Genomic DNA, 18,784 nt, shown 5'->3' on the forward strand with positions numbered 1-18,784 from the left:
TTGGAGTCCTCCACCTTTCGGTCCATAGCGATCAATGCTTTGTGGTTTCGGTTAGCCTCCAGCTCTGTCCTATCCGTTATGTTCTAGAATTCTATCACCCCCAATCCCAATTGCTGAAGTCGCGTCTCCATGTCCTTCATACGAGTTCCTTTCGCCATTGTTTCTTAGTCACTGAGCCTCTGGCCGAGAATCTCTGCTCTAATACCAAGTTGTCACGACCTCACTCTTGTTGTAGGAATTAATCCTTCTTCGATAAGAATTTGAGAAGGGTTTAGAGATTAGAGTAGAGAGTAGAGAGAAAAGAGGTTAGAGAGAGAGAGAGAGAGGAAGGAAACAGATTATGATATTCTCATTCATAATTCCTCACGATGGAAGGGTGCAGAAATATAGGCCGTTTGGTGAGATATTCCCCTGTCAGAGGTGGGCCCGCTCCTGGTACAAATTCTAACAAACTATATTTTTTTTTGTCTTCTTCCTACCTGGCCGATCACCACCTTAATTCGGCTAATGCCTAAATATCAAAATGGCAGTGTTTAACCTACCAGCTACTACCGAAATGATTAATGCCTAAATTTAAAAAATGCAACGGAAATAGATGCTGGAATGACAGGTTATTTCGTTTGGCATCAACCTATCTTAATGATATGGCTGATTCATGGTGTCAAGGCTGGCTACAGACAAGGAGAGCTGATGTTAGTTGGGTTGAGTTCATGGAAGATCTGTGTGAACGTTTTGGGGAATATTCTATGACGGATGTGATTGAAAAATTTAATAAGTTGAGACAAGAAGGATCAGTGGCTAACTATCAAAGGCGATTTGAGGAGTTAAGATCCTTGATGTCAAGTTCACAACCAGCACTAAAAGAGCATTATTTTGTGTCCTACTTCATGAGCAGTCTTAAAGAGGAGCTGAGGCCGATGGTCAAGATGATGTAGCCGGTGACGGTGAAGCAGGTTGCTGAGACAAGAAAGTTACAGGAGCTTGCATTGGAAGCAATTTTCAGTAGGAACACGATTGCAGTAGTAACTCAGAACCTTTGGAGGGAAACCAAGTGAGTGTGAATTCTAAAGTTTACCCAAGCCATGATGCAGCCAGATCAACTGCTATAGAGCGGAGGAGGAAGTCAGGATTCTGTTATAGGTGTGGAGACCAATTTAGCCCCGGCCATGGATGCCAAAAGCAGTTACTGCACATGGAAGGGATAGAGGATGAAAATGAAGAAGAAGCACTGGCACAAATTAGGTGACGAAGGCACAACTGTTTTGAATTCTTGGGATCAAGAATTGTTTGAAGGGGAGGGGAATTGTCACAACCCTAGGGATAAGTCAGTAAATGTAATGGTAGAACAACTTGTATTAACTGTGAGTGGTTAATTAACTTTGGGGGGGGGGGGGGGGGGGGATTAGTTAGGGGGTTAGAATTGTACAACAGCCTACTCTTTACTGTTGCGTTAGTTACCTTTACTGTTAGCTTGCTGTTATACTGTTAGAAGCATTGCTATAAGCTCTATAAGAGTCCAGCGGCAATGGAAGGGAAGATCATTGAGACTAATAACAATTTCCACACTTTCCATATCTCTCTCTTACTTTCTCTCATTCTCTCTTTCTACTCCTTCCCCATTCTATCTGTTCCTTCCCAAATTCATATATTCTTCTCAAAATTCTGCTCGAATTCCTTCAAATTGTTCAGCCCACAATCTGAGGGCTTGATAGCCTCATTGCAGAGCAACTAGTTAAATATCTTATCATGATTGCTACCTTTAGTAATCGAGGTTACAAAAGGTGGGATATGTTAGAGTCAATCTGATGGTGGGACCCACTCATGCTGGCGCAAAATTTATGGGATAAAAAGTGACTTCCATGCTCTCTTAGGCAAAGTGTGACTGCATATGTATTGTGTACTCCCCCAATTTCCCTTTGTACAACAACTGCCCATCCACCCATGCAAAATCAGGTTTGTTCTTAGGATTTTCCAGCACCTTTCTAATAATTTCTTGAAGTGTCCCATCTTCATCAACCTCTTTTTTGAGCTGGTCCAGCTGCAATACTTGGGGAATGATGAGGGTCATAAGTGTGGTAGGTGAATGGATGCGGGAGAGGGCATCCGCAGCCTGATTCTCCATCCCCGAGCGATATCGGATCTCAAAGTCGTAACCCATTAATTTCACAACCCACTTTTGGCACTCCGGATTGACTACCCGCTGTTCCATCAAGAATTTAAGGCTTTGTTGATCAGTTCTTATAACGAACCTTCGTTCCAATAAATAATGTCTCCACTTCCTCATAGCAAAAACTATCGCCATCAGCTCCCTCTCATACACCGACATGTTTCGACCATTGGGATTTAGGGCATGACTGAAGAAAGCGATAGGTCGTTGCCCCTGCATCAAGATTGCCCTCAAACCATGACCCGACGCGTTTGTCTCCACTATGAATTCCTTCGAAAAGTCCGGCAAAGCCAGCACGGGTAGTTCAACCATTGCCCTCTTAAGAGATTGGAAAGCTTGCTTCATCTCCTTATCCCAAGAGAAATTATCCTTCCTTAGGCGATCTGTCAACGGCCAAGCCAGCTTGCCATAATTCCTTACAAATCTTCGATAATACCTCGTATGGCCTAAACATCCTCGAAGTTCTCACAGCGACTTGGGACTGGGCTAGTCCAGCATCACCTACACTTTGGCATTATCAGCAGCCACTCCTTCTTGGGAGATGATGTATACTCAATCTTCCGCTATTCAAACATACACTTCTTAGCCTTAGCATATAGGTGGTGAGCAGTTAGAACTGTTAACACACACTTTAGATGTTCCTTGTGCTCCCTCATACTCTTACTGTAGACCAGAATGTCATCAAAGAACACCAAAACGAATCGTCTCTAGTGCTCCTTAAAAATCTCATTCATCAAGGATTGAAAAGCAGTGGGTGTGTTTGTTAAGCCAAATGGCATGACTAAGAATTCATAATGACCCTCATGAGTGCGAAAAACAGTCTTCAGAATGTCATCCGGTGCGGTACGTATCTGATGATACCCCGATTTCAAGTCTAGCTTAGAAAAAACAGCAGCCCCGTGCAGTTCGTCCAATAACTCTTCAATGACAAGAATGGGAAATTTATCAGGAATTGTTACCTTGTTTAAAGCCTTATAATCTACACAAAATCTTCAGCCACCATCCTTCTTCTTAACCGACAACACCGGGCTGGAAAATGGACCGATACTCGGCCTGATAAGACCTGTTGCCAACATCTCTCGAACCAACTTCTCAATTTCGTTTTTTTGGAGATGGGGGTAACAATAAGGTCGTACGCTTACCGGAGGGACTCCAGATTGTAACGTAATCATGTGATCCCTTCCCTGGTGCGAGGGCAACCCACAATGCTCCTTAAACACCTCCTTAAAATCTGCTAGCAAGTCCTGCAATTCCCCAGGAACCACCTCTTCTCCTTTCTTTTCTTTAGTTGTCAAACTTCCCAACTCCAATAGCACTCCTTCTCCATTTTCTCGAAAGGCCTTCATCATCGACTTCAAAGTTACCAATGTTTTGCTGAGGCTGGGGTCCCCAAGCAGTGTTACTGTCATACCCCCCGATCTAAACTTCATAACCAATGAACCCCAATCTACTTGGGTCTCCCCAAGCGTGGCTAGCCACTTCATTCCAAGAATTACATTAGAGCTTCCTAGCTCTAATGGTAGGAAATCCTCAACTACCTCAACATTTTGCAACCGCAGAGTAACCCCCTTACACACTCCAGCCCCTTGAATAGCCATGCCCGACCCCATGATCACTCCATAACCTCTCGTTTGAGTCCTAGACAGCTCTAGCTTCTGCACCAGTTCAGTAGCTATGAAGTTGTGAGAAGCCCCACTATCGATTAAGACCACTACTTCTTGGCCATCAATTTCTCCCTTGATCTTCATGGTCTGTGGAGGTGTTAACCCCACCACAGAATTCAGGGATAGCTCCACCACTTCCCCTATTCTGACTGTGTCTTCTGTTTCCCTTGAATTTTCTCCAGTTTCAGCCTCTACTGTTTCTTCTTCTCCCTCTTCCCTTTCTTCCTCATAAATTACCATCACCTGCAGCTCTCTGTTCTTGCACTTGTGCCCCATCGAGTACTTCTCATCACAACGAAAACAGAGACCCTTCGCCCGTTTGGCTTGCAACTGGCTCTCGCTTAGCCGTTTAAAAGGAGGGTTGCTCCACCTACCAACGGTTGGTGGCCGATGCGAGGAGGCGGTCCTGTGTGTCGCCAACTTCGGCGATGCTTGTGGAGGGGACCGAATCACCGGCTGGGTGTTTGTTACTGGGAAGGAAAGGGCCGATACCTGAGTTGGGCCTGATCCAAGATAACCTTCGCAGACCACCTGATTCCTCTCCTCAATCCTTTGGGCCAGCTCCATCATCTGCTCTAGTCCCGTTGGCTGCAGTACCTTCATCTCCGCCCGAATATCCAGCTTCAGGCCATTTAGGAAGTGACCTTCCAGAAACGCTTCTGGCAAACCTTCAAGTGATGAAGCTAAGGTCTCAAAACAGAGGCGGTAGTCCTTGATGGACCCCGTCTGCCTAAGCGCGAGGAACCTCTCCGCGGTGCCTTCTTGAGTCGATCGGAATCGATTGACAAGCATCGCTTTGAGCTCCTCCCAACTCCTCACGCGCCGACGCCTTTACTCCCACTGGAACCATGCGAGAGCAGCTCCTTCAAAACAGAGCGCTGCCGAGTCTAGCTTCTCCGCGTCCGACAATCGATTCACAGCGAAGTAGCGTTCCGCCCTAAAGACCCACCCTTCAGGGTCGTCTCCCTCAAACAGTGGCATCTCCAAGCGTCGACCTCTCGTCTCCAGTCTTCCGAAGTCCTCAGTCACTCCGCATTTGTCTCTCCCTTTTTCTCCCACCCCTTGTGTCTCATCCACCATAAAAGAGGAACCCAAGGGTACGTTCTCCTCACCTCGTTTCCCTTTCCTATCCTTCTCCTGCGCCTCCCACCTCTCTATCAGTAAGTTGAATTAGTCCAACATCATCGTCATGTTCTTCTCTATGTTATGTACCTTCTGGAAGTCATTCCGTATAGAATCCAACCCCACTTGCAATCCCTCCATTCGCCCTTCCATCTGTTGTTGATAAGTTTCCAATCTTCCCTCCAACTCCCCTACTCTCTCAGAAACGGAGATACCCATGGATCAATGCTCTGATACCAGAATGATAGAACTCTTATTTAATTGATTGAATTCAGCCATGACAGGGGAAGCTACCCAGTTACAGTAGCTTGCAGCAATGGAAATTAGCAATAGCAAGAAAAGAAAACAAAAGGAATCAGGCCTATTCGAGAGGGCCTCACTCTCCCACAACTTCTTCAACAATTTTCCAGATCTTCCACACCTTTCTCTCTCCTTTCCCCTCACCTTATATACCTTCTCAACAATCTGTTACAGCCACGTGAAGGAATATTCTACCCCTAACAAACTTTGGACTCTTCTATCCCTTGTTCAATTTCCTTGGCTACCCTTGATTTCTCCCCTCCTTTTACGCCTCTGATAGGTATGAATAACGGGGGTTCTAACAAGTAATACCATATTTGGCATTTGAAAAGAGGAGGGATAATTAAAGCCAAGTATAAATTTTTCCCACCTAAGTGGGATAAATCTATACCATGTCTCCCCAAGTATTAAATAATCCCATTTTGGTGGGATTAAAGTTTATGTGGGTTGGACAATTTGCCCCTCATCTCTTGCTTCATTAGCTCTTCTCTCTCTCTCTCTCTCTCTCTCTCTCTCTCTCTCCATTAATGTCAAGCTATACATCATTCAAGATTTACTATACTAATTAAGTCAAGTTTATACCTTCTTAAAACTTAAGATCTCTCTCTCTCTCTCTCTCTCCATTAATGTCAAGCTATACATCATTCAAGATTTACTATACCAATTAAGTCAAGTTTATACCTTCTTAAAACTTAAGATACCAAACGGTAGGATTATTTAATGCCATCATCATTTTATCTCATGCTTAAGTTTATGCCATCACTTTGTCATTAATTTACTAGTAGAAGTTATCACATTGATAATTTTGAGTCACTTGATGGCTACTGTCATGAACCTTGGAGATGAGCTAGGGTATGAAAGGAAGATCGAGAATGATAAGAGAAGAATTTGGAGAAGAGATCAGTTGAGAGGGAGAAATCAGCAAGAAGATAAGGGAGGAGATCATTGAGAGAGAGAGAGGAGGGGGGGGGGGGGGAGAAATATTAGAGAAAAATAGAGTATTCAATTCGTTTTCATCATGCCTTTGACAGAAGAAAGATCAAGCTTATATAACTTTGAACCATGGGTGCTGCCACAACATATCACATCCAGTCTAATTAACTGATTTGTCCTATTCTAGCACATGGATACCTGACAGATTCTGTCATAAGAAACTAACCAATTGGAAAGGAAATACAAACAAGAGAATGAAATACTAAGGCAATACAAGTAAGTAATATCCACGCCGATAAAAACTTGGCTGCAAAATTATACGTCTCCCTTATCTCGTGACAAACTATTGCAACCATATTACCATGATGCTCTTTTATTGTTCCTTGGGTCGTGACAATTCCCCCCTCCTTGAGAGAGTTATTGTCCCCAATAACTTGCAGCAAGTAGCCATTGCTCTTCACCCAACTCCAGCCTTCTCCATCTGTTTCATTCCTCGTTCTTTCTTTCTCCCCTAGGCCTCTTCTTCTTTGTTCTTAGATTTCCAAGTAGTGTTCAAAAATTCGGCCTAGGCGGCCGCCTAGGCGCTGAGCGGCAACCGGCCGCAGCGATTTAGGGCTACTCGGTAGCCCTATGCGCCATGGCCGACTAATCGGTCCGTGGTGCCGCCTAGGCGGACCAGGCGGCGCCTAACTGCCTGGGCGGCCGCTTGGGTCGCGCACGACCTGGGCCACCTAGGTCGTGCGCGTCTTGGGCCAACCTTTTTTCCCCCTCCCTTTCTCTATTTCCCGATCCCCTTTCCCTTTCTCTGGTTGTGTTCATCGCGGCTCCTCTCTCTCGCCTTCGATCTCCTCTTGGTTGTTCGCCACCGCCATTGATCTCTTCTCTTGGTCTTGCTCTCTCGTTGCTGCCGACCTCACCTGTTGCCTGTTGGTCGTTCTCTCTCGTCGCCGTTCGCGTCTTGCTGCGGTATGTATCCAACCATCCATCTTCCTCCGCCAACGCAAGCTTGCCTTTCTGCAGTAACTCAGCAGCAACGCAAAGCTGCTCATGGCTCGCTTGCGTATTGCTTGCTTGCTGCTTCAACGAGCAGCAGCAACAAGCAGCAAGTTGCTGCTGCTTGCTGCTCGTTGAAGCAGCAAGCAAGCAATACGCAAGCTTGCTGCTTCAAGCAGCAGCTGATTTCATTTCATTAGAAGTTTTAATTAAATTTTAATGTATATTATTGAAATTATTCAATACTCAGGGAAAAACAGGAGTCAGGAAGTGAAATGAATGATTCGGATAGGACTGGAAGTACGGGAGCATTGTTCGAGGCCTCCTCAATTCTTAAAAGGGAGTCAAATGATGTCGGATGGGAGTATGGAATGTTAATTGATCCGAAAAATATGGATAAAATTAAATGTAAGTTGTGTGGTAAAATTATGTCTGGAGGTGTTTACAGAGTAAAAGAACACATTGGCCACATTTCTGGAAATGTTTTTGCATGTCCAAAATCTTCTCCAACTGATCAAGCCAAATGTAAGAATGCAATTGCCGAGGCAAAGAATAAGAGGAAAAATAAGAAGAAAGAGGAAGATTTGATGAGATCAACTGTTAATATCTCCGAAAGAGTGGAAGGGGATGATGAAGATGAATTGCTAGAGTTAGGTAGCAGAAAAACGTCCCGTACTCTTGGCCCTATCGATAAGTTTGCAAGCTCCATCAGCCCTGAAACTTGTTTGAGTGCGAGAATGAGCCAAAGGCAACAAACTATTAGTGAAACACTATTTAAAGAGAGAACACAGTCTATTCGTGAATATTGTGCTAGATGGGTGTATGAAGCTAGTATACCTTTCAATGCGATTGACAATGATAGCTTCAAATTGTTTGTTGAGGCGGTTGGTCAATTTGGGCCGGGTTTCAAACCTCCCAGTCAATACCAATTGAAGGAACCACTATTAAAGGGGGAAGTTGACAGAATAAAAGAGTTATTGAAGAAGCATGAAGAAGAGTGGGCACAAACTGGGTGCTCCATTATGACAGATGCTTGGACAGATAGAAAAAGGAGGAGCATCATGAACCTATGTGTTAATTCTAATGCAGGTACTGCTTTCCTTTCTTCTAGAGAGTCTTCAGATGAAGCACATACAAGTGAACTTATCTTTGAGTATGTGGATAAATGCATTGAGCAAGTTGGGCCACAAAACGTCATCCAAGTAGTAACCGACAATGCTGCCAATAATATGGGAGCGACAAAATTATTGAAGGTGAAGAGGCCAAATATCTTTTGGACCTCATGTGCTACTCACACCATCAATTTGATGCTTGAAAGTATTGGAAAACTGCCGAAGTATAAGAAAGTCATTGATCAGGCCAAGAGTTTCACAATCTTCATTTATGCACACCATAAGACCTTGTCCTTAATGAGGTCATTTACGAAGAAGAGGGATATAGTGAGACCAGGAGTCACTAGATTCGCTTCTGCTTTCTTGACTTTACAGAGTTTGATGAAGAAAAAGGCCCAACTGAGGGCAATGTTTACCAGCTTTGAATGGGAGGAGTGCAAATGGTCAAAGATTGTTAAAGGGAAAGCAGCCTATGCTACTGTGATGAGCATTGCTTTTTGGAATGGTGTGACTATATGCCTTAAAGTTTTTGCACATTTGGTGAAGGTGCTTCGAATTGTTGATGCGGATAGAAAGCCTTCTATGGGCTTTTTATGTGGAGAGATTAAGTAAGCAAATGAAGATATTAAGGAGGCCTTAAATAATCTTGAAAAGAACTATAAGCCTATTATGGAGATTATTGAAGCAAGGGTAAAAGATAGGCTAGATAGTCCACTACATTTTGTAGCTTACCTTTTGAATCCCTACTACTTTTTCAAGGATATGGATATACAACTTGATAATGAAGTGATGGATGGGCTTTTTAACTGTGTGGAGATGTTTTATCATTATGATGGTGAATTGCAAGGCCATGTTATAAATGTTGAGTTGCCAAAGTATACTCGTAAAGATGGAGCTTTTGGAAAATCGTGGGCAACTCAAGGGTGTGCGAAAAATGATGACAATTATAATCCAGGTATAAAATTCTTTTAATCCTTTCTATTGTGTATTAGTGTATAAATTAAATTTGTTTACTTTATACTTGTTTGACCTATGTAGTTACATGGTGGATGACTTATGGAAATCAAACTCCAAACTTGCAACGAATGGCGAGAAAGATTCTCTCGTTAACCACTAATTCATCCGGTTGTGAAAGAAATTGGAGCACTTTTGAAGGGGTTAGTGTATATATGAATTATATTTATTTACTATCAATTAGTTATCCTTATTCAGTTATCATTTATATTGATATTGCTTTTATTTTATTTATGTAGATACATACGAAGAAAAGAAATAGACTAGACGTGAATCGATTGAACAATCTAGTCTATGTTCAATTTAATGCGAAATTGATGAACAAGCACAAAAGGGAGAAGGAAATGAATGTTGATGTGCTACTTGCTAGTGATGCTAGTAATGCATAAGGATGGATCGTTGATGGAGAAGATGATGAAGAAGTTGAGCCTGGTACGGGGCTCACTTGGGAAGTGGTTGGTGAAGCATCGGGAGCAGACGAGATGCTTCAAGCTCGAAGAAGTTTTAGGATGAGAGAGCTTCATGAAGATGATTTTCAATCAGAAGAAGAAGATGAGCAAGAAATCAATGAATTTGATTTTGAGTCCGATGAAGATCGTGTATTGGAAGAATATGGAGAGGAAGAAAACCAATTAGATAGTTAGACTTAAATTATTCGGATATGGTTTATGTTGTATTATTGCTACTTTTACCTTCTTGAACTTATAACTAATATAATAGTTTATTTTCTGAGTCTTAATTCCATTATTTCACTTGTCTTTTCAACTTTGATTTACTTGAAAATAATATCAAATTACATCAAAAGGTTTTTAGAAAAAAAAAAAAAATTATTTTTCCTAGTCGCCGCCTAGGCGCTAGGCCCCAGCCTAGCGCCCGACTAGCGCCTAGCGCGTTTTTGAACACTGTTTCCAAGATCGATCTTAGACATAATTTGGCTTAGAACTTCAATAGAAACAACTGATCGACCTCACTGACTTCAGGTTTAAATCTGTGAGTGCTTGATGGAATAGCGGACTGAAATTGCAGAAGGTGTTTGTCCCTAAGCAAGTCCTTCACCTGAAAGAAATTTGAAAGAGGCAAAGGAAAGATGGATTCAATCTTGGATGGATCATTACTTGACATAATTTCTACTCGAAGATGCGAGTGTAGCTCATTAATCGTCTTCCTTTCCACGTGGCCACTCAAAATTATCAATTTTGGCTGCTCAAATACCCAAAAATCCAGACCCTTAATGTCCTCATATGAAGCTTTTCCAATAAACAAACCATCTGCCCTTGTCGGTAATTCAGCCACATCTTCCTTTTGTTCCTTGGAATATTCCCGAAGCTCACTCTCAACATTTTTCTTCTCCACTTCAGCAACACCTTCTTCTTTCTGCTCATCGGAATATTTCAAAAGCTCACTCTCCACAGCTTCCTTCTCCAAGAATCCTCTGTTATAATAATTCAATCCTGATGATTGCTTGTTTGAATCAATCATCTCCTAGTGAGAACTTCCAGTCTGGTCATCTGAAATGTTTCTCCTTGGTTTCTCAAAGAATTCAGCGAGAAAGTTGTAGTGATACTTTTTAGTCAGTATCCTTGCAAACTCCTACAATTACTCTCGTGTCATATAGCCAAATTCCTCGCACGTTTTGCTAACCAAGGGTCTAATGACCGTTCCCATGCCTCTTGATTCGGCCCAAACTCCTCATGATTTCTGTTGAATGAAAATGCAGCATTCTTTTCCTGCAGTTGAGGTTCCAATCGTATCGTGTGCGCACTACTTCCCCTGGTCTCACGAGCAGGATAGTCCATTGGAAATGCGACATCCTTTTGCTGCAATTGAGACTCCATTGGTCTCATACGTGTATTGCTCCCCATGGCCGACTTTTCACAAACAACATACTTCAACGACAAAGGAATAGGAGTTCTATACATTTTGGATCCACCCCTCCGCGAGCTAATCGGTTTTGAATTTGAATTGCCTCAAACGACACTGAATTACCTTCGGAAGCACTGGGCCTGCTCCTATCCAAAAATTGAACGAAAATTCGGATTAGCCGGCCCGTTACAGTCTGAGAATAACTTCGCTTTGTGATGCCTTCCGATTGGGATCATGAGGTGATCAGAAATCACTTGACCTTGCTTCTCCCTCAATCCTTCCTCGTTTGACACAGGTTATTCACCGAATCCGTTTGAATTGGCTGCGATAGCCTTCCTCACTCCTGTCGTCAACTCCAGCGGAGCTCCTACAACTTGTCTTTCGCTTCAGTCACACGCGCCTAGGCCGTCAACTTCACCCTCCGATGGACTCACGCCCCTTCAGGATGTCCGCTTAACTCTTCGAAGGACTGCCTCTTCTCACAAACGACATCCGTTCGCGTCACCCCACCGTTTGCTTCTCACGAATGACTGATGTCCGCTTCTGCTGCGCCACTCTGATTAACTCAAGCAGAAGGAGTTAACGGCCTAGGATTGCTCTCGCCTGGTATATTCGAAATCTGATAGCAATTGCGATGTATTCAAGAGGTCGCCTAGATTCACTTCTCATCGTCTGGGTCGGAATCGCCGACCTATCAAGCGTCAACACTAGCAATGCATCGGCCGAAAGCTTCACTGTCTACCCGTGTTGCCAACTTCAGCAGATCTCTTGCACCAATTGTTCACTCCAGTTGCAACCCTCCTGGCTGTCCGTGTCACCACCTTTAACAGACTCCCACACCAATCGCGAACGTTGTCTGTTTGCGTCACCTCCGATACTACTTGAATTCGCTGGAATGATGCCTGACTTCTGAAACCGTCCTGCGCTTTGCTTCTCAATTTTGTACCGAGAGTTTGTTTTGTTCTCTCAGTTATGACTCGTCCTTTGATTCATTGGAATCTGATCGGAATCGCTACTTGCACTCACCTATCAAGAGCTGAGAACCCCCAGTTTCGACCACCGTCGGGATGTAGTCATTCAACCAAATTGGTATGAGTTCGCTGGAATCACAGCCAGGGAAAGATTGGCTTTGATACTATTTGTCATGAACCTTGGAGATGAGCTAGGGTATGAAAGGAAGATTGAGAATGATAAGAGAAGAATTTGGGGAAGAGATCAGTTGAGAAGGAGAAATCAGCAAGAAGATAAGGGAGGAGATCACCAAGAGAGAGAGAGAGAGAGAGAGGAAGAAATATTAGAGATAAATAGAGTATTCAATTCATTTTCATCATGCCTTTTATAGAAGAAGGATCAAGCTTACATAGCTTGAACCATGGGTGCTGTCACAACATATCACACCCACTCGATTTGTCCTATTCTAGCACATGAACACTTGACAAATTTTGCCATAACAAACTAATCAGGTGGAAAGGAAATACAAACGAGAGAATGAAATACTAAGACAATACAAGTAAGTAATATCCAAGCCGATACAAAACTTGGCCACAAAATTATATGTCTCCCTAGTCTCGTGACAAACTATTGCAACCATATTACCATGACGCTCTTTTATTGTTCCTTGGGTCATGACAGCTACCTCTAATAACCTCAAAGGTCTACTACCAATTTAGTCATTGCCCTCAAAAGGATGTCAGCCCATAGGCTATAGAAGCTTCATCAACAAACCAATCTTCATCCTCTCTTGGGGTTGATTCGGACTAGCCTCATACTCACTAACTTTGCAAGGTTGCCCTTTGTCTATAGGGTTGCAAATGAACAAGTTTTGTGAACAGCTCAAAGCTCTGCTCAATCAAGGCTTGGTCAAGCTCGTTCATTTAGTTAAACAAACAAGCTTAAGTCAAACTTTTAAGCTCGTTTAATAAACAAGCTGAGTTTGAGATTTATGGTTTTGGGCTGGTTTAGGCTCATGAACAAGCTTGTTCACTACTCCTTTACAAGCTCATTTATAGGCTTGTTAAAATAATGTTTGTTTTTAACAACATATATTTTTTCATACTAATATATTATTTAAAATTTAAATAAATATTAAAATATACTAATTTCATGTGTTCTACTAGTTTAAAAATATATATTAAAACATAGCTAATTTAAACATGCTTTAAATTTAGTGCTCAGAAACAACTTGTCTTGAAGCTCATTTAATATAAGCGAGTAGAGTTTGAGCCCAACAAAATTCTTAACGAGCCAAGCTCTAGCCTGAAATTTGAGCTTGAAACAGGCTCAATTAGACCTGAGTCTAAAAAAATTCTTAATAAACAAGCTTGAGGCTAGTATAGCTTGGCTCTACTCAGCTCATTTGCATCTTTATTTGTTTACCCTAGTTCCCACCAAAAAACTCATAATGGGCTAGTCAATTTCAAATCCACCTCACTTGAGGTGGCTAGCTGTACCTAGTGTGTACAAGGGCTGGCTGTAATCAACCCCCCTTGCCTAGTGACCAACTAGCTCAAAGTTGGCTCATGACCTGTCTTTGCCAATTTTTCCCTTCGTTCCTCCAAACTACCCCCCCCCCCCCTCCTCTTCCTCCTCTGCCTCTTTCTTCTCCCTTTCTCCCCTTGTGTTTGTGATCTACACGTGCTTGATGCCTACTCTGATTTCCAGATCAGCACTACGAAAACCCCCCTTCAAAGTTCAACGCAATAACCCACTCTTTTTGAAAGGAAGGTTATATTGCAAATTTGATCAATTTTGGTGTTGCAACTTCTCTCTTGCATGCTTCATTGAGATGCCAACAGCTTAAGAATGTCATCCTGCATATATTAGTTTAAAATATTTCCATGACTAGCTTTTTTGGTGTCACCTTGGAACTTGGTTTTCAGAGAAGGGTCATTGGAAGGAATTAAATTACAGGAACTTAAGGATAAGATCTTGCCATTGTATTTATAGTGTTGTCGGGTTTTCCTGACAGTTAGCAGATAATTTTGTTTGAATAACAATGCTGTAGGTCTTTAGCAAAAGATGTTGATGAAGACCAAGAAAAAGTTGGTGGGAGGCTCATTGGTATAATATCAGTTATAAGGGCCTTACAAAAAATAGGGCTGTACATAAAAAATAGAAATGATTGATGAGAGAGAATTCATGTAGCCAACTTCATAATAACGAGATTAGAGCTTGATATTTTGTTTTTGTTTAACAATGCTAGTGTCATGTGCCTACGATTATAAAGGTTTTGGTGGGGGGGGGGGGGGCTTATGTAGCATGGAACCACCCATCGGACTGAAGGATCTCGGGAATTTGAGGCAGATTCGGCAATTGTAGGAGAAAACATGATGGAGAAAAGGCAGGGAGCTCAGGCTGTTCATAACCAGCCCGACTTCCCAATGCCGAAGTTAGAATTACCCTTATTTGATGGTTAGAACCTAAAGTGGTGGGTGAGACGTTGCGAGAGAATGTTGTGTGTACAATGTACTAGAATAGCAAAGGATTACACTTGCCTCTGCTTATCTCAATGACACCAGAGATGCATGATTTCAGGGGTGGATTTGAGTGAAGGAGGGAGGACTTGTGTGAGCATTTTGGAGATCGGAATATGATGGACGTTGTGGAGGAATTCAACAAATTGAGGCAGGAGAGGTCAATACAGTCGTATCAGCTTCAATTCGAGGAGCTTAAATCGCTCATGTTGATCCTTAATCCCCACCTAACGGAAGGGTACTTCGTCTCAAGCTTCATTAACAGTTTGAGCAAAGAGCTGAGGCTCGCTGTGAAGATGTTGCAACCTGGGCTATCAAGCAAGTGGTTGAGAGTGCTAGGTTATAGGAGTTATCGGTAGAACCCTTAGTGAGGAAACAGAGATGGCAGGCAAGAGGAATGAACCTTGGTGTTTTGCAGCTAGGTAACAAGGGATTTAACAGAAAAGGAGGAAAAAGTAACCAAGGAAAAAAAGGGGTGACAAATTCAATTGCCAACATCCCTGCTCAGCCGACAGGAGGGAGAATCATGGAACAAAGAAGGCAGGCCAAATTGTGTTTTCGTTGTGGGGACTGGTACACTCTAGACCACCAATGCAAGAGGTAGCTACTATTGTTAGAAGGGGAAGAAGAAGCAGAAGTAGGGGAAGAAGGAACTATGAAATCTGAATCTGAAGGAGATGACAATGTGGATATCTCACTACATGCCTTAAGGGGGTTAGCCAACAGTAAGATCATTAAGGTGGAGGGGAAGGCTCATGATTGCAGCTTGATGGTCCTAATTGATAGTGGGAGCACCCAGAATTCCCTAGACAAAAGGACTGCGAAGAGGTTGAATTGCAAGCTTATTGACACACAAGCACTCAATGGTAATAAAGTGATGTGCAAGTCAACATGCGTGGGGTTTTGTTGGGAAATGTGTGGAGAAGAATTTGAAGTTGACTTGAGGTTTCTTAAGCTTGGGGGGTGTGATATTGTGCTGGGGGTGGACTAGATGAAGGAGGTGAGCCCCATCAGTTTCGACTTTAATAAAATGAAGGTGACATTTGAGAAAGAGGGCAAACGAATGACTCTTACAGGCAATATAGAAATAGGGGTGTGCAAAATGATCATGGGAAAGAAGATAATATAGAAGATATTCAAGAGCAAATGGGCACAAATGGCTCAGCTTTTCACTATACATGCTGTGGAGCAAAATGGGGGATACTCAGGAGCAGGAGGGGCAATTGATGCTAACTATCAACAGTCAACCTCAACACCAATGGAAGGTAAATGAACTTGATTCCCTCGATAAACTTCTAGTTGAGTACAAGGACTTGTTTGTGGAATCCAACTCCCTTCCTCCTAAAAGGCCTTTTGACCACTTCATCACCCTCAAACCAAATACCGAGCCAGTTAACATAAGGGCATATCGATACCCTCCCAAGCAAAAGGCTAAGATCAAAAGAATGATAAAGGACATGCTCCAAAAGTCTATCATCAAGCCCAACCACAACCCCTATGCCTCACCAATACTCCTTGTCGAAAAGAAGGATGGTAACTGGCGTTTTTGTATTGACTATCGTTAACTTAACACCCACGTTGTCAAGGATAAATTTCCAATACTCATCATAGAGGATTTACTAGATGAATTGAAACATGCTAACATCTTCGCCAAATTAAACTTATGGTCTAGCTACCACCAAATTCGAATGAACCCTTATGACATCCCCAAGACGGGCATTATGAATTCTTGGTGATGCCCTTCGAGCTTATCAATGCCCCAACCACATTCCAAACCTTAATGAACCAATTTTTTGAGCCTTACCTATGGAAATTCATCCTAGTATTCTTTGATGACATATTGGTGTATAGCTCTTCTTTCCAACATCTTGTCCACCTGAAAATCACACTTAGAGTCCTCAGGCTCAACTAGTTGTTCATCAAAAGATCAAAGTGTGCCTTTGCATAGTAACAGGTGTCAGGTGGAGTACTTGGGGCATATCATATCAAGTGCTGGAGTGAGCACTGATCCAAGGAAGGTGGCAGCAATGGTTTCATGACCAAGGCCTACCAATGTTATAAGGCCTTGAGGGGGTTCCATAGGTTGACAGGTTACTACTGATGATTTATGAGGAATTATGGAGTGATCAATAAGCCTCTCACAAATTTACTGAAGAAGGAAGGGTTCACCTAGAGAGAAAAGGCACAAGAGGCTTTTGAATAGCTGAAGAGGGTAATGAGTGAAGTACCAATTCTTTGCTTGTCGGACTTCTTTAAGTCCTTCATATTGGAGACAGATGCAAGCAACATCGGGGCGGGGGCAATACTGACATAAGAAGGCAGACCATTAGCATTCATCAGCCAAGCCCCTAGCTCCCAGACACCTAGGCTTGAGCATTTACGACAAGGAGTTGCTAGCAATAGAGAAATGGAGGCATTACTTGGAGAGAGCTCAGATCATCATCAAGATTAACCACGAGAGCTTGAAGTTTTTGTTGCAGCAAAAATTGCACACCCATCTACAAAAGAAAGGAATGACAAAACTCATGGGATTTGACTATGTGATCCAGTACAAGAAAGGAAAGGAGAACAAGATTGCTAACGCTCTCTCCCGTTGTCTTGAAGAGGGAACAATAACATCGATCACCTCAGTCATTCCATATTGGTACTAGGAGATTACTACTAACTTTGGAAAGGGAAGTTGGACTAAGGAATTGCTAGAACGGCTCATCATAGATCCCAAGATCAAACCAGAATTCACGCTATCAAATGGGCTAATGAGATACGGAGATTGGGTAATCGGCGATTGTGAATAGTTGAAAGGGAAAATCCTCCAATCCTTGCATAGGTCACCACTAGGAGGACACTCAGGCGTGCAGAACACATACCACAAAGTTAAGTAGCTTTTCTACTGGCCAAGGTTGAAGAAAGTAGTGATGGAGTATGTCATGGCTTGTGACACGTGTAAGAGGTGCAAACTTGAGACATTAGCCACCCCAAAGCAAGCGTGGGCTAGTGTGTCTATGGATTTATCGAAGGATTACCAAGATCGAAGGGGAAGGATTGATACTTGTGGTAGTGGACAAATTCACCAAATTTACCCACTTCATAAGTCTTTCACACCCTTTCACTGCAAAGGAGGTGTCCAGGACTTTTTTGGATTAGGTGGTGAAGCTTCATGTAGTACCATAGTCCAATGTGTTAGACCAAAACAAGGTATTTACTAACCTATTATGGAGGGAATTACTCAAATGCTTGGGAACTAAGCCACATGTCTTCAGCCTATCACCTAAAGACCGATGGGCAAACAGAGTGAGTCAACCAATGCCTGGAGACCTATTTGTGTTGCCTCTGCTTCCTATAACCTAAAGGATGGCATAAATGGTTATCCTTGGCGTAGTGGTGGTATAACTTCTGCCACCACAGTTCCATTAGGATGACCTCATTTTAGGCTCTATATGGGTACAAGCCACCCCTACTACCCACTATTCAAGGACCCGCTACAATGGCAATAGTAGATTCATACCTACCCCAGAGGCAGGTTGTGCTAAAGCTGCTACAGAATGAATTGGCCAATGCTCAGAATAGAATGAAACAATTCACAGATAGATGGAGTGAAAGAGAATTTGCAGTTGGGGATGAGGTCTATTTGAAAGTGAGGCATGCTCACCTAAAGACCCTATCACACAAACAAATTTCTAAGCTAAGTCCCAAGTTCTATGGTCCCTATCCTATTGTAGCAAGAATGGGGAAGGTTGCTTACAAGCTTCAACTACCAGATGACTCTCAGATACACCTAGTCTTCCACATATCTCTGCTTAAAGGGTTTGTTGAAACAAGTCCAGTAAGCCCCTCCTTAACCCCCCGAAGCAACTGAAGCTGACATGGTGACGAAACCCACGACCATCATAGACAAGTAGAGTATCTACAGGCGAGGGCTCCACTGACACGAGTCTTTGTATGTTGGTCCAACTTGCATTCAGAGAATAATACTTGGGAGTACCTCCTAGACTTAACCAATATCCCAAGGTGGCAGTATTACTTTGAATTACTTGTGGACAAGAAATGTATTTGGGGGGGGCGGGTTGAGGAATTGTCATGTGCCTACGGTGATAAAGGTAGGGGGGCTTATGTAGTGAGAAAGGTAGTTATAAGCCTTACTTT

General features: G+C 42.8%; 2 protein-coding genes across 4 annotated transcripts in view; both read left to right on the top strand.

The window, feature by feature from the left end:
* LOC127792364 (phosphatidylglycerophosphate phosphatase 1, chloroplastic/mitochondrial) overlaps positions 1 to 18,784 on the top strand; it is a 28,594-nt gene that overhangs the window by 8,156 nt on the left and 1,654 nt on the right. The gene's annotated exons all lie outside the window — the stretch shown is intronic.
* Positions 7,347 to 11,868, top strand: LOC127792363 (uncharacterized). 3 transcript variants are annotated; one of them, XM_052322835.1, is made up of 3 exons: positions 7,347 to 9,246; positions 9,330 to 9,448; positions 9,545 to 11,868. In XM_052322835.1, the coding sequence occupies exon 1, from the start codon at positions 7,455 to 7,457 to the stop codon at positions 8,901 to 8,903; it is 1,449 nt and encodes a 482-aa protein (XP_052178795.1). In that variant the 5' UTR covers positions 7,347 to 7,454; the 3' UTR covers positions 8,904 to 9,246; positions 9,330 to 9,448; positions 9,545 to 11,868. The 3 variants fall into 3 exon arrangements, with proteins under 3 accessions (XP_052178795.1, XP_052178793.1, XP_052178794.1); XM_052322833.1 differs by having other exon boundaries at positions 7,347 to 9,448; XM_052322834.1 differs by having other exon boundaries at positions 9,330 to 11,868.

The sequence above is a fragment of the Diospyros lotus genome, chromosome 15, assembly GCF_014633365.1.
Source record: "Diospyros lotus cultivar Yz01 chromosome 15, ASM1463336v1, whole genome shotgun sequence".
Taxonomy (NCBI): domain Eukaryota; kingdom Viridiplantae; phylum Streptophyta; class Magnoliopsida; order Ericales; family Ebenaceae; genus Diospyros; species Diospyros lotus.

Bases quoted from the DNA above. Each gene is read 5' to 3' on its own strand.
- LOC127792363 (XM_052322833.1), top strand. From the start codon at position 7,455: ATGAATGATTCGGATAGGACTGGAAGTACGGGAGCATTGTTCGAGGCC.